The sequence below is a fragment of the Narcine bancroftii genome, chromosome 1, assembly GCF_036971445.1.
Source record: "Narcine bancroftii isolate sNarBan1 chromosome 1, sNarBan1.hap1, whole genome shotgun sequence".
Taxonomy (NCBI): domain Eukaryota; kingdom Metazoa; phylum Chordata; class Chondrichthyes; order Torpediniformes; family Narcinidae; genus Narcine; species Narcine bancroftii.
In genome coordinates, this window is record NC_091469.1 from 93,221,650 (window position 1) to 93,247,688 (window position 26,039).

At 40.4% G+C, this 26,039-nt stretch overlaps 1 protein-coding gene and 1 long non-coding RNA gene across 5 annotated transcripts in view; one reads left to right on the forward strand and one right to left on the reverse strand.

The window, feature by feature from the left end:
* The window catches only part of LOC138761121 (uncharacterized), a 47,029-nt gene extending 25,400 nt beyond the window's left edge, over positions 1-21,629 (forward strand). The window contains exon 3 of the long non-coding RNA XR_011356131.1: positions 20,493-21,629. This is a non-coding gene — a long non-coding RNA (uncharacterized lncRNA). The remainder of the gene's footprint in view (positions 1-20,492) is intronic.
* A 626-nt stretch (positions 21,630-22,255) lies between these two features.
* Positions 22,256-26,039, reverse strand: part of brinp1 (bone morphogenetic protein/retinoic acid inducible neural-specific 1) — a 578,248-nt gene continuing 574,464 nt past the window's right edge. For all 4 annotated transcript variants that reach the window (XM_069932740.1, XM_069932734.1, XM_069932730.1 and 1 more), the window contains one exon: positions 22,256-25,558. In XM_069932740.1, the coding sequence (XP_069788841.1) occupies positions 24,418-25,558 (1,141 nt within the window). In that variant the 3' untranslated portion in view covers positions 22,256-24,417. The remainder of the gene's footprint in view (positions 25,559-26,039) is intronic.

Consider the following 26,039-nt stretch of genomic DNA (forward strand, 5'->3'; position numbering starts at 1 on the left):
ATCTTGTGGATGTGGATATCTATACAGTCTGACAGAGCCATGTGAGCACGTAAGATGTTGCTTGGAAGAATGGCAAGAAACTAATCTTCAGAACTATCCTGATCTACAGAACAATACAGGACAGCCCAAAAGCAGCTCAACATATGCAACACATCCAAACTCAACCTGTCTATAAATCTTATTAAATGCACAAGGAATGTTGTAAAAATACACAAAAGTGCTGAAGGAACTTAGCTGATCTCGCAGCATGCATTGGAGGTAAAGTATATATTACCGATGTTTTGGGCCTGAGCCCTTCTTCAAGGTATAAACAAAAAGTAGACAGGAATCTTAATTAACAAGAGATTAAGGGGACAGATTTTTTTTCTCTCTCTTTCACAGAGCCAAAATCAATTCTCACCTTTCCACTTATCATATCCAGTTAACACCTTTTGACTGTTATCTGGGCTTCTCCTCCTCCTCCCATTCTTCAGTCTTTATTTAGATACCTTCCTGTTTTTGCTGATACATTGAAGGGCTCAGACCATCAGTAATCTATTTGTACAGGCAGTCCCTGCGTTGAAAACATGTCCAATTTACGAACAACCCGTAGTTATGAACTGACAAGCCAGAAGGAGAATGACATCTACTTCTGGTTCGAGCACACTCGCTTTCCATTGGCTCACTGTCAGTGATACGATAATGTCATACTATAGTAATAAAGTATATTATTTAGAGTGATACAAATATATTAATCACTTCAGTCAAGCTCAGCTTCCCTCATTGGAGTATAGGCATGAGTTGGAAGCTGGAAAAAAGATCATTCATCAGGTAGCTGCTGACGTGCATCCACTGTCAGACTACGCCACACGCAGCCTGGGCAAAGCAGTGAGTGGGCGAGGGGACGAGGGGGGCATAGTGAGGGGAGGTGGGTGAGGAGAAGAAGAAGGGGAGGGAGGGGAGGTGGGAGGTGGTAGAGGAAGAAGAAGCAGCAGCATGCACCACCGCTCAGCCCCACAAAATGGCCACCACTCAGCCCGTAAAATGGCAGGCGGACTGGAAAGGGAGAGGGAGAGAGAGGGAGGAAGGGAGAGGGAAGTGGGGGGGGGAAGGGGAAAGAGTGAGTGAGGGAGTAGGTCAGAGGGAGGGAGGGATAGAAGGGGAGAGTGGGAGGGAGGGAGGGAAGGGGATGGATGGAGGGAGAGAGGGAGGGAAGGGGAAAGAGGGAGGGAGGGAAGAGGGAGGGATGGAGAGTGAAAGAAGGAGCCGGGCATGAAATTCGGAATTGGAAATTGAAAGTACCTGTACTGTAGCCATCTCTCAATCATCTTCTCCAGTGAGTGTAAACTTTTATTATGATCTTTTGACCGCATGTAGTTACTTTTATTGTTGTGTACAGTCCTCTATTATTACCTGTATTATTATTACAAACTATTATTATGTTTAAGATATTTTAGTGTTTGGGAAGTGTTTTATATTCATATAAAGGTCAAATATATACTATATATAAACAATATACTAAGATAAACATTAACTGCCGCTAAATATGTACTGATTCTGACTTAAAAACAAATTTGGGTTAAAGACAGACCGAGGTAACAGAACTTGTATTTAACCCAGGGACTGCCTATACGTCCAATGTACGCTGCAAGATCAACTGAGTTTTGCAGCATTTCTGTGTGATATTTTTTCTGTAATCTCAGTGTATGCAGACTTTCATACTTCACTCTACACATGGAAAATAGTTCAGTTGGTTCAGTCACTGCAGATCTCAGTAATATCATCCTTTAATTCATTCTCTCTCTCTCTCTCTCTCTCTCTCTCTTTCTCTCTCTCCTATCTCTCTCTCTTCGTTCATTATTCATGCTTTGAATGCTTCAACAATAGTGACATTATATCTGCAACAGATATTAATGTCCAATTTCCCTATGTTTAGTTGTTTCTTAAGTGAATTACAAACAGATCAACATTTTTAAAATTGCTTGGAAACATATCAGGGCAAGATGGTTTTGGGAATAATGTTACTTTACTGATTGATGGATAAAACAGAAGGTGATGCCAATAGATTGATTAATTAGGATGGTGAACTAATATAAACATTTGCCAAAAGGTTATTACTCCAATGTAAATGATCAAATGTCTTGGAATTATCCCTAAAATTCCTGTGCTCCCAAGGCAGTATAATAGATTTTTTTCTCCTGTACACCCATAAAATTTCCTGAGCTCTCCAAGGCAGTGCTGGGTCAACCAGACATCCACAGATGCTGGGATCTGAAGCTAAATACAATTAACTGGAGCAACTCAGTGGATCAAGCAGCATCAGTGGGAGAAAAAAAATGCTTGATGCTTTGAGCCAAACCCTTTAAAAAGACGGACAAAATGTGGAAATAAGTCAATGTAAAGAGGACAGTCCTTTTTGCAGTGATTTCTTTTCCATATTTCCCCAGTTTCAAGGGAAGGTTTCGATTTGATTCATTGTCCATTTTTTTTCCCTCCCTCTGATGCTACTCAACCCGCTGAATTCTTCCAGCACATTGTGTTTGTTTAGTTCCATCCAGATGTGCCTGTCTCTACAAGAAGAGAAATCTTTGTGAGAGAACACTGGTTATTTAAAAAAAAATGTAGCCCATCACACATGCAACTGTTCTTTAAAGAGTTAAAATTTGAGTTAATGCCATGAGAGACATTTCCAGACCCACACCAGGTCTTGTGCACAGGTCCTGGCTGATACATTAGGCCATTCCCTGGTGTCTAGGCTAGTTCTCTGTGCCCAGACCCAACTTTGCTCCCAAATTCTGGCTGTATCCTTGTGTCCAGCATTGGCTTCTCCCAGGTCCAAGAAAGACCTTGCCCCTATGCTCAGGTCAGTTCCTACTGTCTTGGCCTGATATTAGATGGGTCTTAAGCCCAACTTGTTTGTTATGTGCACAGTGAAGACCTTGGCTTGGTTTTCAGTGGTCATTGGGATGAGGGAAAACCATGGGGAATGTCAATCAGTGAAGATTAATAAAAACATTGTTCCACAATTTCCATCAGTAATGGAGCATCATAGGCTGATTTCTTAGCCTTCTGCTCTACTCACTATACGCCTATGGCTGTGTGGCTCGATGCACTAACAACACTATTGACAAATTCACAGATGACACCATGGCAATAGGTGGTATAAAAAGGGGCAATTAAAAACTTGGCTGCATGGTACACCAACAAAAGTATCGCATGCAATGTCACCAAAACCAAGGACCTGATTGTTGACTTTAGGAAGAGAAAACCAAAGGTGTACAATCCAGTGATCAATGGGGGCTCAGAAGTGGAGAGGGTGAGCAAATTTAATTTCTTGGGAGTCACTATCTTGGAGGATCTTTCTTAGATTCAAAACACAAATGGCATCATGAAGAAAGCATATCAGTGCCTCTACTTCCTACAGAGTTTGTGGAGGTTTGGTGTGACATTGGTTTGATGGCAAATTTCTGCAGATGTGTGGTTGACTGGCTGCATCGTGCTCTGGTATAGGGAAACTAATCCCCCTGAGCATAAAGTAAAACACTAAAATCTGTAGACACCATGGTTCAAATAAAAAAACAATGCTGGGGAAATAACCTTATACCTTGATGAAGGGCTCAAGCCCGTAACGTCAGTTCTGTATTTTTACCTTTATATAAACAACACTATTTGGTCTGCTGAGTTTCTCCAGCATTGTGTTTTCACCCCTGAGCATAAAGCCCTGCAAACGGTACCAGGACATCACGCATAAAACCCTTCCCATCATCGAGAACATCTACAAGAAACGCTGCTGTTGGAGAGCAGCAACAATCAAGGATCCACACCTCCCAGCACACACACAGTTCTCATCGCTACCACCAGGAAAGAGGTGTAAGTGCCACAAGACTCACAATATCAGATTCAGGAACGGCTTCTACCCTTCCACCATCGGACTCCTCAACAACAAACTCAATCAGAGACTTATTTAAGGAGTCTTACGTTTGCACTTTACTGATTTTTTTTTCTCTCTGTATTGAACAGTTTCTTAAAATTTCTTTATTTGTTTACAGGTATGTATTCAGTCTGTTCCCATAAATGGTAATTCTGCCTTGCCCACAAGAGAAATAATCTCAAGGTTGTATGTGATGTCATGTAAGAACTCTTACAATAAATCTGAATCTGAAACATACCTTGAATCTTCAACTAAAAACTCTATTGTGCTTGTTTCATTCATTGTCCAATGGAGAGCCTTGGAATCAAATGCAATGACATCATCAGATATTCCTGTCAAGGACATGTGACTGTCCTGGAGATTCCTGTACCCAATGTTGCATCGTCAGTTAATTTATGGAAATGTAGCTTCTCATATCAAAACCTTATGGGACAGACAATTTCCTTTCAGCTCTATTAAGTCTTGTACAATATGGCCTCTAAGAATAACGTGTGTACAGTTAGTTTATTGAAGGCCTTTGCCTGATGTGTTATTTTTGTTCTGAATATCTTCACATATTACCTTTGGAGTTCAAAGGTCTGATTTCTCGACCAGGCAAATGGAAAATCTGAATTTATGTCAGTTACAGTGCAACTAACTCCATGTGTCAATTCCTCACAGAAGCCTGGAAAATGGCTGTCAGAAGAACCCTCATTTGTGGAAGTGCTTAGGGTTTTGTAGATTTGTTTGTGACTGGGTGAGAGATTTGTAGCTATGTCAGAACTTAGTGACAGTAACAATGATACTGATAATACACCTCCTGCCCCATCGCAGCAGTGATCCAGTCGATCCTGACCTGGGCACTGCTGTGAGTTTGGTGCCTGTGACAACATGAGTTTTGCTCCAACAAAGATTTGTGGGTTGGCAGGTTAATTGCCTGTTGTCGAGTAGGTCTGCAATTCTATCTGTGGGGTGAGTGGGAGAGTTGAAGAGATGGTGGGGTGGTGCAGTTAGCGTGGTGGTCAGCACAACTCTATTACAGCGCCATCGACGCATGTTCGAATCTGACAGTCTGTATGTTCTCCCCGTTTTCATGTGGGTTTCCTCTGTGTCGTCCGGTTTCCTCCCACCCTTCAAAATGTAGGAGGTTGTAGGTTAATTGGGGGTAATTGGTCAGCAAGGGACCATAGGCTGGAAGAGACTGTTACCATGCTGTATGTCTAATTTTAAAAAAAAGTTACGTATTTATAACTTTACAAATTCATGGCCATTGTGAACTTGAGGACTCGATGACTTGAACTCTATGGGCTCATTTGGTTGCAACTCTGCCATTGGAAATCTTCTGAAATGTTCAGCATTGGTTCTGTTGGAAGCTTTGGTGATCATTCTGCTGAGCTCCAGGGTGAAGAGGAGGCAGAGGATGCAAAAAGGCTCAATCGACAAACGAGGAAGACTAGGAGAAATTGTAACAGCACTGATTTACCATGGCGGATTTACAAACAAATAAAGAACACACTCACTAGTTTCTTTCATCATGCCATGAAGTCGAATTTCTTTTTATTATTTACTCGACTCAACCTTGCATTCTTCAATTCCCCAAACACCACCCACCTAAACACCTCTGACCTTCTCATTGGCTCACTGCCACATGAGTGACCCTAACACTCTTCCTCCTCCTCCTGCATCTGAGATTTATCACCCATATATTGACACTTAACACATGCATGCATGCATGCTATTACTCCCATGTGTCATATCGCTTGTGTCATCAGGGGCGCCGGCACCGCTCATGATGAAGATAAGGTAACTGCGAAAAAATGCTCTGACCAGCAGGATCTCCAGATGCAGATTGTTCAAGGGGATGAATGCCCAGGCTCTGCTACAAACTGCAGCTCCCGTCAACAGTGCCTGGACCACACAACCTGTGGCTGTGAAGAGTAGAGCAAACATAAGTTCTTGGACCTGTGCCATTCATGGGTCAGAAAGCTTACCTTGTTTCCAATTTAAAGGGATGTGAGTTCATCTCCTTCCTGTTGGGTAGATACAAAAGGGGGGCATATGAACATGTGTTTCAGATATTCCCAAGTTGAGAGAGGAGCAAAACACAAAAGTCTGCAGATACCATGATTGGAATGAAAACACAAAACTCGGGAAACTCAGCAGGTCAAACAGGTAGTTTATGTAGCAAAGATAAAGATACATAACCCATATTTTGGGCTTGAAATCTTCATCAAGGTATGACAAAATGTGGGCAGGTGCCTGAACAAAATGGTGAGGGGTGGCAGGAGGAGCACAGTCTCATAAGAAGGGGGTAATAGATGGATAAGGAAGGAAGGGCATGCCAGCAAATAGGGGGAGAAGGGATGGCTCTATGAATGGAGCAGGAAGGGGGTGGAGAGTTAGAAGAAAGATGACAGAGGGATAGGGAAGAGAGAGAGAATGGGGAGTAGGCTAGCAGAAACCAGAGAAGTTGATGTTAGTACCATCTGGCTGGAGAGTGTCCAAATGGAATATTACATTTTGCCTCCTAATTTATCGATGGCCTGTGGTTGGCAGTGTATGAGGCCATGGACAGCCATGCCAGTGTGGGAGTGGGGCATGTAGTTTAAATGGTTCAACAAAGGGAGATCCGTATCATTGATGTGGACAGAGCAAATGTGCTCAGCGAAGCAATCTCCCAGTCTGTGTCAAGTTCTCCAATGTAGAGAAGGCCACAACAGGAGCACTGGATGCAGCTAGTGGCGGATTAACCATTAGGCTGAGTAGGCTAAAGCTCGGGGCTGGGAAGGTAAGGTGGCCTGTCAAACAACATTAGAAATAAGAAATACAACAATAGAAATAAAGGATACAACAATAGAAATGATACTAAGCCATAATAGAACAATAGAACAATACAACACAGTACAGGCACTTCGGTCCTCAATGTTGTGTCAACCCATATATTCCTTCCTAAAAAAAACTACTAAACCCTCCCTACACCTAAAACCCTCTATTTTTATTTCATCCATGTGTCTGTATAAAAGTCTCTTAAATACCCAAATGTTTCAGCCTCCACCATCATCCCTAACAAGATATTCTAGGCACCCACAACTCTCTGTGTAAAAAAAAAACTACCTTTGATATCTCGTCTAAACTTCCTTCCCTTAACTTTGTGCTTATGTGGCTGGTTGTCCATCCTATCTATGCCTCTTATAACTTTGTAGACCTCTATTAAGTCTCCTCTCCTCTCATCCTTCTACACTCCAAAGAGAAAAGTCCCAGTTCTCCTAAACTTGCCTCATAAGATTTGTTTTCCAATCCAGGAAAAATACTGGTAAATTTCCTCTGCTCCCTATCCATAGGTTCCACATCCTTCCTATAATGAGGTGACCAGAACTGAACAGAGAACTGAACAGAGATTTGTAGAGTTGCAACATGACCTCTCTACACCTGAACTCAATCCCCCTATTGACGAAGTCCAGCGTCTCATAGGACTTCTTAACTATCCTATCAACCTATGCAATGACCTTGAGGGATGTATGGATTTGAACCCCCAAAGTCCTCCTGTTCATCCACACTCCTAAGTAACTGATCATTAACCCTTCTGGTTTTCCTTCCAAATGCATCACCTCACACTTACCCAAATTGAACTCCATCTGCTGCTTTTCTGCCCAACTCTGTATCCTATATCTTCTTGTAACATTTGACAGCCTTCAGCTCAATCCACAACTACTCCAACCTTCGTGTCATCCGCAAACTTACTGACCCATTCTTCTGCCTCTTCAACCAAGTCATTTATAAAAATCACAAAGACCAGAGGTCCCAGAACAGATCCTTGCAGCACTCCACTAGTCACCGACCTCCAGGAAGAATACTTTCCTTCCACTACTACACTCTTTTTTTTCCTACAAGCCAATTTTTTTATCCACACAGCCAAGGTTCCACTGATCCTGTGCCTCATGACTTTCTGGATGAGTGTCTTGTGGCGAACCTTGTCAAATACCTTGCTAAAATCCATGTAGACTAAATCTTCAGCTCTACCCTCACCAATTTATTTCATTACCGCCTCAGAAAAAAACTCAATTAGTCTTCCTTCACAAAGACATGCTGTTCTTGAGTAGACGGTACATGCCTGTCGTTTCCTGCCTTCTACCCTCAACTATGTATCCAATTGTCATTGTAGCATTAATTCCAACAATTATAATCATAACATAGGTCAGTAGAAAAAACCTATACACTTCAGGAAATTTTATTTTCTATTCAAATAGTTACACATGGGTGGGACGTGGGAGTACTGGAACACTAATGTTAATAACATTGTTTGATCTGATTTGAGCTTTATGTATGGTGGTACTTTGAAATAAATATAAGATAAAATCCACTCTTGATATATGGTCCAAGGACTCGAACATGTCCTGGCTCCTCTCTGTACATGTAAGCGAAAGCCACATGCAAATGTATTCTCTAAAATGAGCAGTGGATTATCGATGTTGTGTTCCCTGTTGGCCTCCTCAGAAGTTAAATTAAGGGCAATCTTTGACAGTCACAAGGCAACCAGTGATGGAATTCAACGTTGAGACCCCAAAAAAACATCTAAATTAGTATTATTCATACAAATTATCGTGGACTTTAGTGAGGTCTATATCCAATGGACTTTTAATACAAAATGTGATTTTGTGTGTTTTAATATCCATGTTCTCATCTGGAAGCTTCTTAAATGTTCCTATTCTATTTCTTTTACAACCACACTTGGCAAACAGTTCCAGGCACCCACAACCCTCTATGTAAAAACCTTGCCCTTTACATCTCCTTGAAATTCCTCCCCTCAGTTTAAACACATGTCCTCTTGCACAATATATTTTTATCCTGGAAAAAAAAAATTATCTATTTATGCCTCTCATACACTTATCTCAGATCTCCCTCAGACTCCACAAAGATCTGAATTTAAAAAAATCCAGGTTTGTTCAACCTCTCCCGTGATTCATCTTATCTAATCGAGGCAGTTTCCTGGTCAATATCTTCTGTAGTCTAAATAAGGCCTCCGCATCCTTTGTGCAATGGGGAAGCTAGTTGTGGGAGCTAGGGGGTTCACCCCTGTTCATCTATTCTCTCTTTCCAGCCAAGGTTCTATGAACATATGCAAAGATGTTGTCCTACAGGTAGCTACTGGGAAAAATGTGGAGATGAAGCAACCAGCTAAATGTTTTCAAACATACTGCAGTTTCAGATGTTCAATCCAATATAGGGCAGAGATAGTCCCTCATTTCAGAATTTTACCTTTTATAAACTTGTCATCATGCAAAGATTTCTTTTGCCTATAGTTGTGTGACTGCAGCAGTAAGTGGGAAGCGCATAGAAGAGGCAAGGAAAGGGATGCTTGTGGAAGTCTCACATGGGTTTCTTCACATTGTATTATACAGCAACTGAACTCAGTTAAGCGTGTGTGGCTGACTGGCAAGTAACATGAGTATGGCAATTGTGTGTGGGAGTGACCAATTCAATAAGACTAACATTCAGGGGCAGTATTGATTAATGCTGAAACCCGACTCTATTAGCAGAGAGTTGCCATGAACCAGAACTATGACAGCAATGGCAAAGGAGCTGAAATTGGTAACTTCTGTTTTAGCTGCATTGGAAACCGAGAACTTGAACATCCAACTCCACATGAAAATTTGATCTGAAAGAGTTGAAATAGAGTTAGCCAGCGCAAGCATGCTAGATAGGACAGTCTCCAATCTTTGCACAAACCTGGGTGCAAGTTTGAAAATGGATTTCCGGTTTTGAGGGAGGACCAATGTGAGATTGTAGATGCCTTTACCTGAACTATTTTAGCTCTGGGGATCTGATTTCTGGGTTGCCAATTCACCACTGACCTGGTTGTGGACAATATAGATCTATGACTTAAAGCATAGTAGAAGGTTGTAAGGCATAAAATGAGAGGTTCTGCCATGAGCTACTTGCAAAAAGTCACCACACTCTGGGAACGACTGTGATCATTAATATTCCCTGTGTCGGCTGCGATGGTAGAACCAGTGATTATCAGCAGTCACTCTGGTAGGTTTCAGTAGAGATATACATGGGCATGTTCCCCAATAGCCTGCTACTGCTCTCATTGTTTATTGGTCGTCTTCTTCCTCAATGGTAGTGCAAATGTGTGACTGGGTATCAGCCGATATATGTGGGTGAAGTACTTGGTCTGATTGAAAAGCTGGCAGCATGGGACTGGTGATTTGAAGCATCTCTTAATTGAAACATCATCTAGATTTTTCTGCTTAAGGGTTGTATAACAGTTCAGAAACAACATTGGCTCCAAATGACCACAACAGGATAACCATGAAGATATCTGGCATCTAAGGCCTTACATTATGATCCACAAGAATAAAAGAAAATAAAGCATTTTATGGACAGGATATTCAATGCCAGGTTAAATATATTCAGGATGGACTCAGATTCAGAATCAGAAACAGCGTCAAAATTTGTTGTCACGAGCAAGTCACGAAATTTGGTGTTTTGCAGTACCATCGACAATAGTGCAAAATACATATTATAAACATTGTACAACATTACTATAGTAAACAAAAAGATAATAATAGTGTGCAAAAAGTAAGGCAGTGTCTTCAGTTCATTGATTATTCAGGAGTCCAATGGCAGCAGGGAAAATGCTGTCCTTGTGCCGCTGAGTGCTGTTTTTTAGGCTCCTGAACCTTTCTCCCGATGGTAGCAGAGTGAAAAGGGCATAGCCTGGGTAATGGAGGTCTTTGAGGACAGAGGCTGCTTTTTTAAGACACCACCTCATGTAGATGTCCTCGATGGAGTGAAGTCTGGTGCCTGTGATGTGGTAGGCCGAGTTAACAGCCCTCTGGAGTTTATTGTTGTCCTGAGAGTTGGTGCCTCCATACAAGGCAGTGATGCAACCAGCCAGAATGCTCTTCACAGTACACCTGTAGAAGTTTACGAGAGCCTTTTGTGACATAGCAAATCTCCTCAGACACCTCATAAAGTATAGTCGCTGGCTAGCCTTCTTTGTGATTCCATCAACATGGAGGGTCCAGGACAAATTCTCAGAGATGTTGACACCCAGGGACATTTCAAAAACAGGAAAAATAGCCACTCATCGAAACAAGGTGATGAAGGGTAGAGCCTTATTCCAAAGGTAAGTGCAAGATATCAAAAGCATTATCTCTCATTGGAGACTGAGTTTCTTCATTATCATTCAACATGACAAATAAATAAATAGATCAAAGCTCTTAAATACTTTATTGTATCAAAATAGATCTTTAATTAGAGGTCAATTTGCAAAATTCATCTTATTGTTTAATTTCCATATCATTTTCTTCACCAACTCACTGGGAGAAGAGATTTCCACATCATAATTGGATATTTAAAATGTACTGAAGAAGATTTCCTTTATTAGATTGAGCTATTTCAAAGGGACATGAGTTTTAATTTAATTTTAATTGACCTTCATGAATGGTTTGTGTCCACTGCACAGTTACCATCTGTCCATTTGATTCCATATGGAGTAATAATTATGTTACACTCTATCCATATTTCACTGTGAGATAAAGGTTTGGGAAAAGAAAGGCCTTAACTATTTGAGAGAATGAAGCTTTAAATATGATTAAAGAAGATGCAAATGTGAAAAGTTTATTTAATAAAGCTGCACAGCCACCAAGAATGGACATTACAGATAAGAATATATTCAATCTTGAGTACCTTTGACTTTGTTTCTCCATGTAATTTTCTGTTGGATTATCATGTTATGACTTCCATTCTGTACATGCAATTGAAACAGAATATACAGAATTGGGAAGCATGATTAGCCCTGCTATTACAGCACCAGCGACCGTGGTTCGAATTCGGTGCTGTATGTAAGGAATTTGTACTTTCTCCCCATGTCTGCGTAGGTTTCCTTCTGGTGCTCCAGTTTCCTCCCACCTTTCAAAGCGTACTGGATTGTAGTTTAATTTGGGTATTTGGGCAGCATGGCCTCATGGGATGGAAGGGCCTGTTACCGTGCTATATGTCGAAATTGAAAATAATGCACTTAATTAACATGTATTGTTGACAGACAAGACTCCTGTTTATTTATGATTGGAACTATGAAAGACAGCCAGCAAGACAAAAATAATATGCCACTTCATCAGACCCAAAATCATATTTTCTAGCAGATGCATCTGCTATGATATGTTCCCAGAGCCTTACAGCTCGACATTATTTATTTATTCTATTATTTATTCAGATATACAACTAGTTGTGACAGGTCTCATTGGGTACCAATCTAGAGCTGGGAACCAGAGCTCCTCCATAGAAACATAGAATATTACAGCACAGAAACAGGCCTTTTGCCCTTTTGGCCTCGGCCAAACTATTTTTCTGCCTTAATCCCACTGACCTGCATCCAGTCCATAGACTTCCAAACCCACCCCATCCATGCACCTGCCCATTTTAAAATAAATGTTAAGATTGAGCCTGCATTCGTCACTTCAGGTGGCAGTGTTCCCTACTCCCACCACTCTCTGTGTGAAGAAGCTTCCCCAAATGTTCCCCCTAAACTTTTCCCCTTTCCACCCTTAGCCTATGTTCTCTGGTTGGTATCTCTCCTAACTTCAGTGGAAAAAGCAGACTTGCATTTACTCTATCTGAATCCCTTATAATTTTGTGTCTGTCAAATCTCATCTCATTCTTCCATTACACAAGCATGTTTCTGCTTGGGAAATAAAAGTTGCTGAACTAAGACAAGTAGCCAAATAAACAGATAAAACCATTGTTAATAGTTATTGTACCTCATGTGTAATGTCACAATTTTTTGCTTGATTTCTTCTTTAGACTGGAGCACATTTCCTCTGCAAGGAAAAAAGGATATTTTAAAAGGAAATTATTATCAAAGGCTGAAAACATGATCTGCATGTCCAGTTTATACCAAGTCACACCTGACACTAAACAGGTTGGATGTAATTGGTACAATGTGGACAATCCTGATTCTCTCCTATTCTTAAGCATATGTAAACCATCAAACTCATTATGGTTAATTTGTCCATTTGTAGGAGACCCCATAAACTGGTTCTGGTTTATACGATCTCATAATCTGAAATGATTGAAATAATTATTTATATGGTAGCTGCATCAGACAGGAATACAATACCGAGGATCATCAAAACTACCAAGAAGATCACTGGGGCCTCCCTTTTCTCTATTGATCATATTTACCAGGACTGTTACTTAAATAGGGCTCAAAGAATTATAGAGCACCCTTTCCATCCACATACAGCATCTTTAACCCACAACCATGCAGAAGGTGATACAGGAGCATCAGTACTTACAGGTGGAGAAATAGCTTTATTCAGCATGCTGTGAGATTGACAAAACAGTGTTCTGCAACCAAGCAATTTATTCCAGAATATTTGTACATTTATTTTAAATTACCGGTATATCTTCAAGTGTTTATGTGATCATTATGTTCTGTGCACCGTGGTCTGGAGAAACTTTGTTATGTCGGGTTGTATAGAGTTTGTACAATCAGATGATAATAATTTTGAACTTGAAGATTAACCTTGTTGAGTACTTCAGGAAGCAAAAATAAGATATAGGTGGCAGCCATGCATTCTGGGAAAAGGAGGAAGAGGAAAATCGAAAATCAGTATGGTTGAAATCAGCATCAATCAATGTGGACTCCATAAATAGTGGAAACAGTCGGATTATTGTTCAGAAAATCTAGAGATAGAAGTTTTACAATTATGAGAGGCTGTATGGCTTGACCAATACCAGAATTCAAATATTAATTCTACTTTGTTCTGGCAACGAGCCCAGTAAAGATCCAAAGGTTACTAAATCATTTAAAATAGGTAGAAACCCTAAATCATGAAAGCAATTCAAAAGCTTCAGTGAAAGATTTTGACACTCGATAATGTGAGTTGAGCCACTCTTTGGTTGACCACATCATGGATGTAAAATTAGGTATTGTCTTGAAAAGGAATCATACAACAATTATTGAAAAATTGTGCAGCTTTGGCATAAACACAATGCATCAGCGACAGGAATAATAAATAATTTTGCTCTTTTATTTAATGTTCACTAGATCTGGTACTGCTGCAACAGGGTGAGGTCAATTCCTATATATTTCGTACATATATTGTAACACGCTGCCAGCTATATTTAAAAAAAATGATTGAAGCATACACGTTGTAATTGTTGCCATTTTCATTTTGTCACATATTAACAGCACTGTTGAAAGTCTCAAATCTTCTATGAGCTGTCATACAACAGATGGACTGACTGGACTCCTATGAAATTTGGAAATATGGAAAACAGTCATTAAGTGCATTGAAACTGAATGCAAGTACTCTATTTACTGTGTTAGATTAAGTCTGTAACCTTCAAATATGGGCACAATTTGTTCTGTCACTCGAAATTGGAAGAATATTGTGTTGGCAGATGTGGTCATTCACAAATCAGCACTGTTGATACAAAAGATACAAACACGTCACACCTCAACAGCATAAGAATTAAGAGGGCAAGTTGACTGACAGACAACATCCACAGGCTCTTGTATTCAAACAGGTTAAATTATATCCAGTGATTTTATAGACCAAGGTCAAGACATTCACAAACTCTTCATCCAAAACAAATCACTGACTCTGTTTCATTCCAAATTATTTTGTTGTCCAGTCACAGGCGAAGCGGTTTTTGAGAAGGGTGTTCAGAAAAGGGATCTATTACTATCATCAAGATAGTATCACTGAATAAAGCAAGATTTTAATACACATTTTAGTATGACCCAGGGAATTAAAATTTGTGGCTGAATTTTACATTATGCCTCTCTTTTTTTTAAAGTTTTCTTCTGATTTAGGGCAGTCTGGATTCCCCATCATCAACACTATGAGACAAGTCAATCATGAAAGCATCATCCACTGAACAAAGCAATCAGGGTATTCCTTAACACTGAACCAGTACAACAGACTCTCCATAAATGTTTTTGATTTGTGAATGACCACATCTGCCAACACAATATTCTTCCAATTCTGAGTGACAGAACAAATTGTGCCCATATTTGAAGGTTACAAACTTGATCTAACACAGTAAATAGAGTACTTGCATTCAGTTTCAATGCACTTAATGACTGTTTTCCATATTTCCAAATTTCATAGGAGTCCAGTCAGTCCATCTGTTGTATGACAGCTCATAGAGCCATCCTATTCCCCAACTGTGATCATCCATTCTCTCAACATTCCCTTTGATTCTGCCACCCACCTACACTCGGGACAATTTTGCAATGGCCAGTTAACCTATCAACCTGCATATGTTTTTGGAAGAAACCAGAAAATCCGAAGAAGACCCTATTCAGTTACAGAAAGACCATGCAATCTCCACTCGAACATGAGTCTGGATTGAACTCAGGTCACTAGAGTAGTGAGGAAGCAATTCTCCCATTCACATGACTGTGCAATTGATGACAGGTTGTTTACTTGGGAAGCACTTGAACTCTTTGCTTTGAGTGCTTGGAAAATGCAAGAAAAAAATTTAAAAATCATCTGCTTTACAAACTCATTTCTTTAGACTTATAAATTAGCAAAAAATATTATTTTTTTTGGCAGAAATTTGCATGTAAACCGCCACCGCTGTGTTCAAGGTTGTCGGTCATTGAATCTTTACATGCATTCAAGTGCATCCACGTTATGGAGTAATGATGTGACTTGCATAGTACCTTTGGACAGAAGAAATTCACAGCATCTTTTATAAGGAAGCCAAAATTCTGAGATTATTGTCAATGAATTTAATAAAGAAAAAAAGCGAAACAACTCTATCCAGAGAATTATGAAATATAGAATTAACAGTCATTGAGGCATATTATGTTGATATATCCAAGAAGAATAAAGAAGTGATTTTCATTTATATACTGTAGCTCCTTCACAACCTCAGATCATGGCTTTTTTCAAGTCCAGTCATATATTTAATGCCGAAAACCAGAGTGAAGTTAATTGAAATGAAGTTTACATTGCACAAAACGAGCTTGTGAGGAATAAAAATGCCATCAAGGACCAATTAGTTAAAACAATCTTTTTAATTTCTCGTGTGTTTAAATCAAAAGTGCAAGATGAAAACTGGACTCATGGAATATTGCATTCAGTTCTGGTTGTCTCGTTACATAATGGATGTGCAACCTTTGGAGAGGAAACAGAGGAGATTTACCAGGATGTTGCATGGATTGGAGAATGTGTCTTGGGAGCCAAATTAACAGAGCTAGGAAGTTTCTCTTTGGAGTGAAGAAGGATGAGAGGTGACTTAAACAGAGGTCAACAAGATTGAGAGGTACAGATACGGTGGACTACAAGAACCTTTTTTTCCAGGGCAACAAACACTAAAGGACATCTGCATAAGGAGGGGGGAGATGACAGCTTTAGGTTTCCTTAAACAGACAGTAGTGGGTACTTGGAATGCATTGCCAGGGAGGTGGTGGAGGTGGGTACAAAAGAGACATTTAAAGGTCTTAGACAGGCAGATGGATGCTATTAAAAATAGTGTTATGGGTGTGAGGTAGGAAAGATTTAGATTGTTAAGTAGATTTGTATAGATTGATACAACATTGTAGGCCAAAAGGCCTGTCCTGTGCTGTAATGTTCTGTAAATGGATCATCAATTCTCACCTTGTTGGTTAGAAACTCGTCTTCTGGACAAACTGCATGCTGGCCTCTCATCAAAGTCGAACTTCCTCAAGGACTTCAGCAGGGTATTGCTCCAGAGAATGAAAAAAACGATCCCATCAGATATACAATGAAAAATCAGTGAAGGGTATCTGACTAAATATGTTCACTCTGTTTCTCTTCCCTTAGATGTTGCCTGACCTGCTGACAATTCCAGAGTCTTTCTGTTGTTGCTATCAGATGAATAATCTATTTCCTTTCTCCCAATCCCAAACTGCATCCAGGATGCATATAGGCATGCAGTTCAGTTTTATTTGCTAAACAGGCTGATTGCAGGTTTCTGAATGCAATTACACATGATGGACTATGCTGCTTGATTTTGTGAAGGGGAATGGTGATCTCCCTGAATTAACCTACAGTTCTTGTCATTGCTTAAGGAAAAACTGAGTAATTCATTGCCACTTTTGCTTCACTCAGTGGGACTGTTTCCCACTTCAAACTAATGATCTGTTGAGGAGATGTTCATGGGGACTTCATAAGCAGAGTATAGTCACCCACATCTCCCAAAATTAATCTCATGGTAATTAATGTCTTTCAACCAGGTATAAAAAAGGCTACACAGAGCATTTGTTTCTTATTGCCTCTTGTCAGCCATTGTAGTTCTGGCTCTATCCAGCAAAATTGGCAATCATTTCCATTTAGCTATTATCTGTTGTTTTTATTGTCAAAATGCACACCATCAGAAAAAAAGCTCGAAAAAGTATCACACATGCATCCAGAGGGGAGTTATGTTTCTTGGTTTTGACATTTAATTGCAACTTTCATCCTGGAAGTCAGGAAAGCTGCATAAATGAGGTTTATTTGGAAAAGTGGCAGTCACTGGTTATAAACTGAAGAGACGATACAACATCAGCGAACGAAAGACACCAGCATATGTGTGAATAGTTGGTCCCCTTGAGTAAAACTTCTCTTTAAATTGGCCTTTTAAAATAAGAATCGACACAATTTCTCCCACTGCTCAATTTCTCACCCTGTTTTATGCCTAGAATTTACAGATCTCCCTTGACACTTTTGAATCTTGACAATCGGCAGTTTTCTTGCCAAGTGTTCACAACATTTTAAATAAGGCAGCAATTAACTGTGGCTTCTAGTTACTCGTTTTACTATGTGTGGTTCTTAAGTGATAATTATCTTCCAGTGGACTGCTTCTACTTCTCACATACATAATGGTATGAGACATGCCATCAATAATTGAACAGTAAAAGAGGCTGCTTTTACTATAACTGAAAGCAGTCACATAAACATGAATTATTATCAACTGAAACATAACTTTGCTGCAATAAAACTGCCTCTTATCTCCTCCAAAATCTGCACAATCAAAGAGCAAACACTTCATTGTGGCAAAGAAGGGTTTTATTAAACACCTTGCACAGGCGTGAGCTGTCCTAAACTGTATTGTAGCTCCATCAAGTTTTATTCTGTGGATAAGGCAGCAAACAGGAAACTCTTTCCAGCTCATTCACCAGCAACTGCAAATGGCAATATGAAAACAACCAAAGCATTAAAATCTACAATGATTTTGTTGGGAGATAAATTTTGATGAGGACACCAAAAAGAACTTCATTGGTCTTCTCCCAGCTCATCATTTTGGTGCTTTTCTATCTTTCTGAAAGGCACTTGAGGCCTTGGTTTTAAAAGGCCTCTGGCTCTACTTTAGAGAATCTGCTCATATCCCACATATGTATATGAAGCACTCATCTTTTGGAAAGCAGAGGCAAATGTGCTGCCATCTTAATCCATGCTGCACACTACAACTGGTCAGGACCTTTGTGGCTTCATTATTAACCTCAGCTGACTATTTTTCAAGGCCTGTCACACTTTGAGAACTTTTTGTATAGTCCACAGAAGAAATGAACATTTCTTGGGACATGACCTAGCAGGGGAAAACAAAATTCCAATGCGGAAAACAGTGCGTCACAGACCAGCAAGGGTCAATGACTTTGTAATGAAGAATTTGAATGAAGGTGATAGAATTTCAAGGAACTGATAGACCCAAGAACACGAAGGACAGAAGCAAGAGTGAGCCATTTTGGTGCATTTGGCTTTTTGGACATCCAATAAGATTAAAAAAATATATATTATATTCATTAACATCATATTAGAAGCTGATTCCAATCACTGAAACCCGTGCCCTCCAATTACACTCAATTAACCTATCAAATTCTGCAAGGCCTTCTGCACTGATCCTTTCACTCTCAGTTTGCTCAATATCAGAGTATCTCACATAACTGGCCAACTCAGGTTTGACATGCAACATTTCTCTACTAAAAGAAACAGGGTAGCTCCTGATGATGAAGGGCTCAAGACCAAAACTTTGGTTATGTATCTTTATCTTTCCTACATAAAGTACACTTTTGACCTGCTGAATTTCTCTAAGGATTGTATTTTGACTTTTAGCTCCTGAGATATCTCACTGAATATTCAAGCCATCCTGGGCCCATGCTCAAATGCTGGTCTTCATTCATAGCTATTGGATGAGCTATGTAAATGAGGGCAGCGAAGAAAATTAACAATCACTTTGAGTAACAAATGCCTTCCCATGTTGAGGGTGAACCACATCAGAGAGGAAAGCATGTGAATAAATTTTATTTGGCTCAGTCAAAATGTACTTCAGAGTGAACTATCAGATTAATTTCTATTGAAGAGAAAATTTTTATCATTTAATATCACCCTGCCTGGGTCAGATATTTCCTTGGGTATTGATAACATGACTAATGTGCCTGGGATAAAAGTTCATGGACCCTTGTCTCATCATCTCAAAATAAATATTTGTGGCCTTCTCCACTCACATCATTAATGCTATAGTTGGCTATGTTGATTCAAGTGCTGATCAATGCAGTCCGTCATAGAAAAGATTACCAGGTGAACAGAGGAAAAGGCTCAATTGTAATACATAAATGTGCTGGAGAAACACAGCAGGTCACTCAGCATCCACAAGAGGACAGGTAATTAATGATTTGGACCTGGGACCTTCATCAGGAAAATAGACAGACACTCGAATGAAACGGTGTGGAGAGGTGGAGAGGAGGGAGGAAAGGGGAGGAGCACATGCTAACAGGTAAGAGGTAATAAATAGATGGATACAAAACAGAGGGTGGAAGAGAAAGAAGCTGAAAAGTGATAGGGGAGAGGGCAGAGGGTAAATAGGGATAGCTCTCTAAAAGGAGAAGGAATGGGTCGTGATCTGGGGGAAGGAAGTCAAGATGGTTTGAGAAAGAGAGAGACTAGGGAAGGGCCGATGGTAATTGGAGAAGTCAACATTGATGGCATCTGATTGGAGATCAGAATATAATGTGTTCTTCCTCCATATTGTGGATGGCCTCAATTTGGCAGTACCTGAGGCCATGGACAAACATGCTGGCATGGCAATGGTGTGTGAAATTTAAATAGTTGACCACTTGGACGTCCTTGTTGTTACAAGACTCAATCCCAACATTCACAATTTTTTTTTTGCTTAACTCAGAAAATGTTAAGGATATGCTCAAACAATTTTTGAAGAGGTAGAATATCCCTTCTCAATCTTGGGCATCAGGACACGTGAACAGTCAAAATGTTGAGAACCACTAGTCCGTGAATTGTGTAATTGGACAAGCAGCTGACCACCTCAAAAGCTTTCTACCCCACTGCCCAAACATGATCACCTGCCAATCCATGACCCCCATATTGGCCACATGAGCCACTCTGCTTCATACAAAACCAGAGTGGAAAGAAGTAATTAATGATCCCATAGGACTGCTGAAGAAGAATGCCACATGTAAATCAATTGTCAATTAATAGTGATATTTTTAAATAGTTAATGTGTTGACTCGTATTTCTCAACAACAGTTACATTGTTAATAGCTATAACTTCTCAATATTTCATTTTGGACAAGGTGGGCATATCATGTAATAGGTAACATACCATATTTTATTGATCTTTATAGATATCCAAGGCTCTGAACTCAGCAGTCTTCAGTCACAGCTGTGAGAAATTTGCATCTTATAGGTTGATGACAAAATGTTTAACAGTGTAATAAAGCAGTGCTGAAGAAACAGAACGTTTAACTTCCAAGTGTCAAGATTTCAACCTATTTGACGATTGTATAAATGATCATCAAATTATATTGGTTCTCCTTAAAAGACTTTAACGATGGTGTTAATTGTAAAACAGAAACTGGCATGCTGTTGATCAGATTGCTGCATCAATTTTTTTAATGCATTAGGCATGAACTTTCAAGAAGTTAGAGGTTCAATGAATACAAAGAAACATAATGCTGGAGCAGGAAAAGAGTGAATAGAATTGAGGAACAGACAAATTAAATTATCTGTTCAATTTCCAATATTTCAATTGGAATATAGTCATGATGGCTCTGAATGGCGGAGCAGGCTCAACGGGTCACACACACACACACACACACACACACACACACACACACACACACACACACACACACACACACACACACACACACACACACACACACACACACACACACACTATGATCTTATCACAGACTTCCCCTTTATTTTCTCAACCTTCTGCTTACAAATTAAAACATGTTTGACTTCTAATTTTTCTCAGTTCTAATAAAATTAGTGTGAAAACTTAACTTGTTTTTCCTCTTTCCACTGATGCTGCTTCGCCCTCTGTCTATTCCCAGCATTCCCTGTTTTTATTTCAGAATTCCAAGCATCTGTATTCTGTGTATATCTCAGAAACTGAAGATGAAGTTCTCTTGAGCCCATTGAACATATCCTACATTACATTTACAACATCTGTAGCAATATCTAGGACAGGATGATCAATTTGATAAGAGGTTTTCTCAACCTTCTCTGTCAAGTTTTCCTCAAAATGGGAAATTTAAGTGACCTAAATTTCTGAATGCCATGGTCCTATCGCAAATGTAACTTTGACCAATCTAATTGCTGCCTTTTATCATACTGTCTTGCCTTACTTTCACTTGTGCTTCAATGACAACTTTATCTGTAAATGGCATTCATTTATAGATCATTAAATCCAACAGTATGTCCCTCTTAAAGTCTTCCATCAGTGAACCCAAAATATAAAATAAATGAAAGAAAAAAACCTCATTCAATATCTAATATGTTCTGTTTGTTCCATCTCCAAGAAAAGGTCCCAAGATATGTACCACATTGGAAGCAGTTTGAGGGATCAAATTAAATTTTACTGCTTCCTTAATGCTGGTAAATAGGATGCCCATTTTCCCTTTTCACGTCATGAGAAAAATAGTTCTGCTCATTGAGCTGATGAAAATGACCATTACTACCAGGTTCACATAAGTGTCCTTCTAATCTCTTGCTGAGCACTGCAAAAACAAAAAATCAAATGATTGATGTACAACCAAGTCTCATAAGAGGACAGACCCAATAATGCAGTGGAAGATGGTAAAATGATCCTACTTGTGTTTGGAACCATACTGAGCTAGGGCATAATACTTTATCCTGAGACAGGTTAAGAAATCACAGTATCAAGATGTCCTCACCAATATCATCCATCCCTAATAATAGATGGTGATCAGGAATGGGAGCTATTCCTTCTTGATTAGCATCCTCAAATTGAGAGGGAGAATATTGATCTCCCACGAGAAAACCGGAAAGCAAAAGAAACGTCACTCACAAGGACACCATTAACTGGAGAGAATGGGTGTGTATTAGATGCACAAGCACTCAGTTTTTACTCTTCTTGCATTTCTCAAAGAAATATCACATCATTACTGAATAGATTACAACAGTTCACAAAAAAAGCTTTGCACTGAAGAGGTTCAAAGGATGGACAGAATTATTAACATGAGAGACAGTCAATGAAAATTGAAATTTGGTCCAGATCACACAATCATTGCATCACTCCTGCTGGGATTTTACAGTGAAAGTCTCACATCATTAACATGAGGTCGAGCATCACACGGAAACTAAGTACAGCAGGGATAGCGCGTACCATCAGTTATGATGTAAAGCACATGATACAAAAGAGAGCATGTAGTTCTGGAAAATAAAACAACAAGAAAATCCCTTTACAAAACGATCATCTTCCAGCAAGCTCTGCAATGCATTTGGGGCTTTTGATTTTTTAAATCTATACACATCAATATTGATCTGCAGGAGTGAGAGAGGATGTGCTGGATAAGGAAATGAGTTGGTAGCTCCACCTTTAACAATGGGGTTTCCCTTCAATGGACCCAGTCTCAGCTTTCGTGCTCCAAAAGGCACAAGGCTTCATAAGTTGGACACACAGGTGATAAATTCATTGGTTATAATGTTCCAGGGTCAAGGAGATTTCCCAAAGAATAAGGTGGGGAAGGGGGTGGGAGGGAATCAAAAGAGGTATGCAAGCACTGAACTCCTGCCAAGAGCTGGGTAGAAGAAGAATTTGAGCAGTCAGAGACCATGTTCACAAAGTCAGCGAGCTCAGAAAAAAAAGTATGTCATAAACATAATAATTTTACCAACCAAAAGAAACCATCCTTGACATTTTTAGGAAGGTAATAAAAGGAAAATTATTACAGGGATACACATGCCAATCAGCATCAGAAAATAAAGACCAATTATCTTCTGACAGAATGAGAGATCCTCTAAATCACTGGCTGGTATTTTTTTTTTTCTCAGGTGTCATCTAGTTTATTATGTGTTTTCAGCATTTTCTCATTTTATTGAGAAAAATAAATCCATCAGCTCCTTCAGAACATTTCTCACTGACGATGAAGTAAAAGATCTTCATGTTGAATTATTAAGTCAGTGGACGGCTCTTAAAACATCTGTACATCATTAATCAAACAGTGAGGGGTAAACACTGTCAAATTATATATCTTTATTTCTCAATTTATGAGCTGGCTTCTGGCCCTTCTTGAGCTTTCCCAATTAAGATTTTTTAAATCCTGATATGCCAACTAACCTTAACTGATGCTGAATCAATATCACTGAAGATGTTTAATTTCTGATCTAAATGCTGGACAGACAGTGCAATATTCACTACACTGTTCTGTGGCTACAAACATTTTTCTTTTGTGATCACTCAATTCAATCGACAACCTTTCGAGAGGGGCCACTTGACAAAATGTTTGAAGTAAGGTTGACGTGACTTTTGAGCAAAAGTTTGTTGATGTTTTTAAGGTGCTCTCTGAATCCAGTCCGACAGTGGTGATGTCACGTGGCCTACAGACAGAATGAAATTACTCCTAAGGATTTGCCTACCTGAACCACCCCCACTTCCCCACTATCAAGCTCCACATGTGCTCACACTTGACATTTCTTGCATCCTTAACTGCTTTTCAATTGTTTTTCATTCCATTTACCCCTTTGTGTGTGTGTGTGTGTGTGTGTGTGTGTGTGTGTGTGTGTGTGTGTGTGTGTGTGTGTGCACATATATGAGTGTGTATGTGTGTATGTATGTGTGTATGTTTGTGTGCATATATATGAGTGTGTGTGTCTGTATGTGTGTGTGTATATAAGTGTGTGTATATATGAGTGTGTGTGTGTGTGTGTGTGTGTGTGCGTGTGTGTGTGTGTGTGTGTGTGTGTGTGTGTTTTATATTTTTTGTACAGATTCACGCTAGGTACCAGCTAGCATGTGCACCTGTGGAAATTATAAGAATGCTATCAATATTTTGAATTGGCAGTAGATCACAAGAAGTATTCCCAACTGCCTCATCCATTCCTCCTTAAAGTGGGAACTACAAAGGTGTCCTTGGCCTAAGGAATAAGAAACGTGCTTGGACAAATTGATGGTGAATTGCCCACCAGTCCTGCCCCTTCTCCCCGTCGACTCCTTGCCTTTTACCCAAGAAATCACTTGGCGGTGCGTGTTTCTTTTTGTTGTTTTTCGGTCCGCCATACAAATGTCATCAGAAAATGTCAACAAAGCTTTGTGGTCAGCAGGTCAGTCTGCTTCAGAATTTCGGAGTTGTACATGTCCAGGGCATGGTTGACCCGCATGACCTCGCTGCTGTTCAGCTTGAGGCGATGCTTCAGCATGCAGGAGAAGAGGTCCAGCTGTGCCTTGCCTGGGGCCACAGGAGGGGCCAGCCTGTTGATGCGCTCTCGAATGTCTAGCAGCAGTAGCATGACCGATGACGAGGAGTGGTACTGGCCCCCCTGTGCGTACGACTGGTTGACCTGCTGGACTGCACTGCGCAGTAGGTCGGTGTTGAAGCGTAGACTGTATCCATACACCTGCACATCCGAGATCTTGATGTAGATCTGCCGTTTGCTGGGGTCCGAGAGGTCCACGGGACCCTGGGCCGTCTCGTTGCGCAGGGCAGCCGGTAGCTTGGCTCGGCTACGCAGATAGACGTGGACGGTCTCAAAAACCGTCTTCCACCTGTTGCCCAAAAGAAGGGTCCAGTTGTAACATGGTGAGTCATGCAGTCTCGTTTTCTCCCAGCTGGGGTAACCGTACTCACCAATGGGCGTGTTCCACCCTTCTGAGTGACTTCCGCTGAAAGGGTTAATGTAAACAAAAAAGACGGGGTCCAGGCTGCTGTTTCTCATCTGGCAGATCTTCATGGAGAGGCCCACTACCATGTGGATAAAATCCACACGGTTTTTGTTGCTCTTGAGGGTCAGCGACATCCGCTTCCGCCATCGAGGGTCGAAAAAGGTGTCCAGGCGGATCTCGTTGCTGATGAACAGGGTCTGGATGGACAGTCTGGAGTCCTTTTTGGCCAGGAGGTAATTCAGCTCCAGGTCGTGGAAGTCCAGCTCTGTCTCGAAGCTGACAAATTGCTCGCTGCGCTCCGAGTCCACATTCTGAGGCTCGCAGCGACCCCGGTACAGCTTGAAGCCCCGATTGCAGGAGCCACAGAGGGAGATGTTGGCCAGGCTGCACATGGCACAGCTGCCATTGCTACCAATGTTGCAGGGGATGGCCCGTTGGCATACATTGGCAATGGTGTGGCAAACACAGGTCTTCTGGCTCTCCAGGAAGGTGCCCCAGTAACCGTTCTCACTGCAGTACAAAAATGACTGGACTCGATTCAGCCACTGATGCACTGACCTGCAGACAGAGCAAACAAAGATGTCTTTAATAATCCTGCATGGGGACTGAGGTAAATTTTGTCATGAAACATGAAACTCCTTATCAAAGACACATTAAACGGTGCCTCAACATCTGAGCACCACCCATTCCGTGATGCACACCGTACACATAGAACCATGGACATGACAGCACAGAAAAAGACTCTTTGGCCCATCTAATTTGTGCTGAACTATTATTCTGTCTCAGCCGAAAGACTTACACCGACACCAGACCCCTCCTATCCCATCCATGTACATTGCCAAATTGTTGTTCTTAAGTGCATTTGCATTCACCAACTCCAGGTCTCATCCAATCTCAGTGGAAAATTTATCTATAACCATCATAATCTCCACACCAGTCCTAGAATCAGGCAGTTCAGAAACAGGCCCTTAGTCCACCAGATACACATCTATTGTGTGTGGAGGAAACATGGCATCCCTGCCTGTCTGGAATGTGTGTA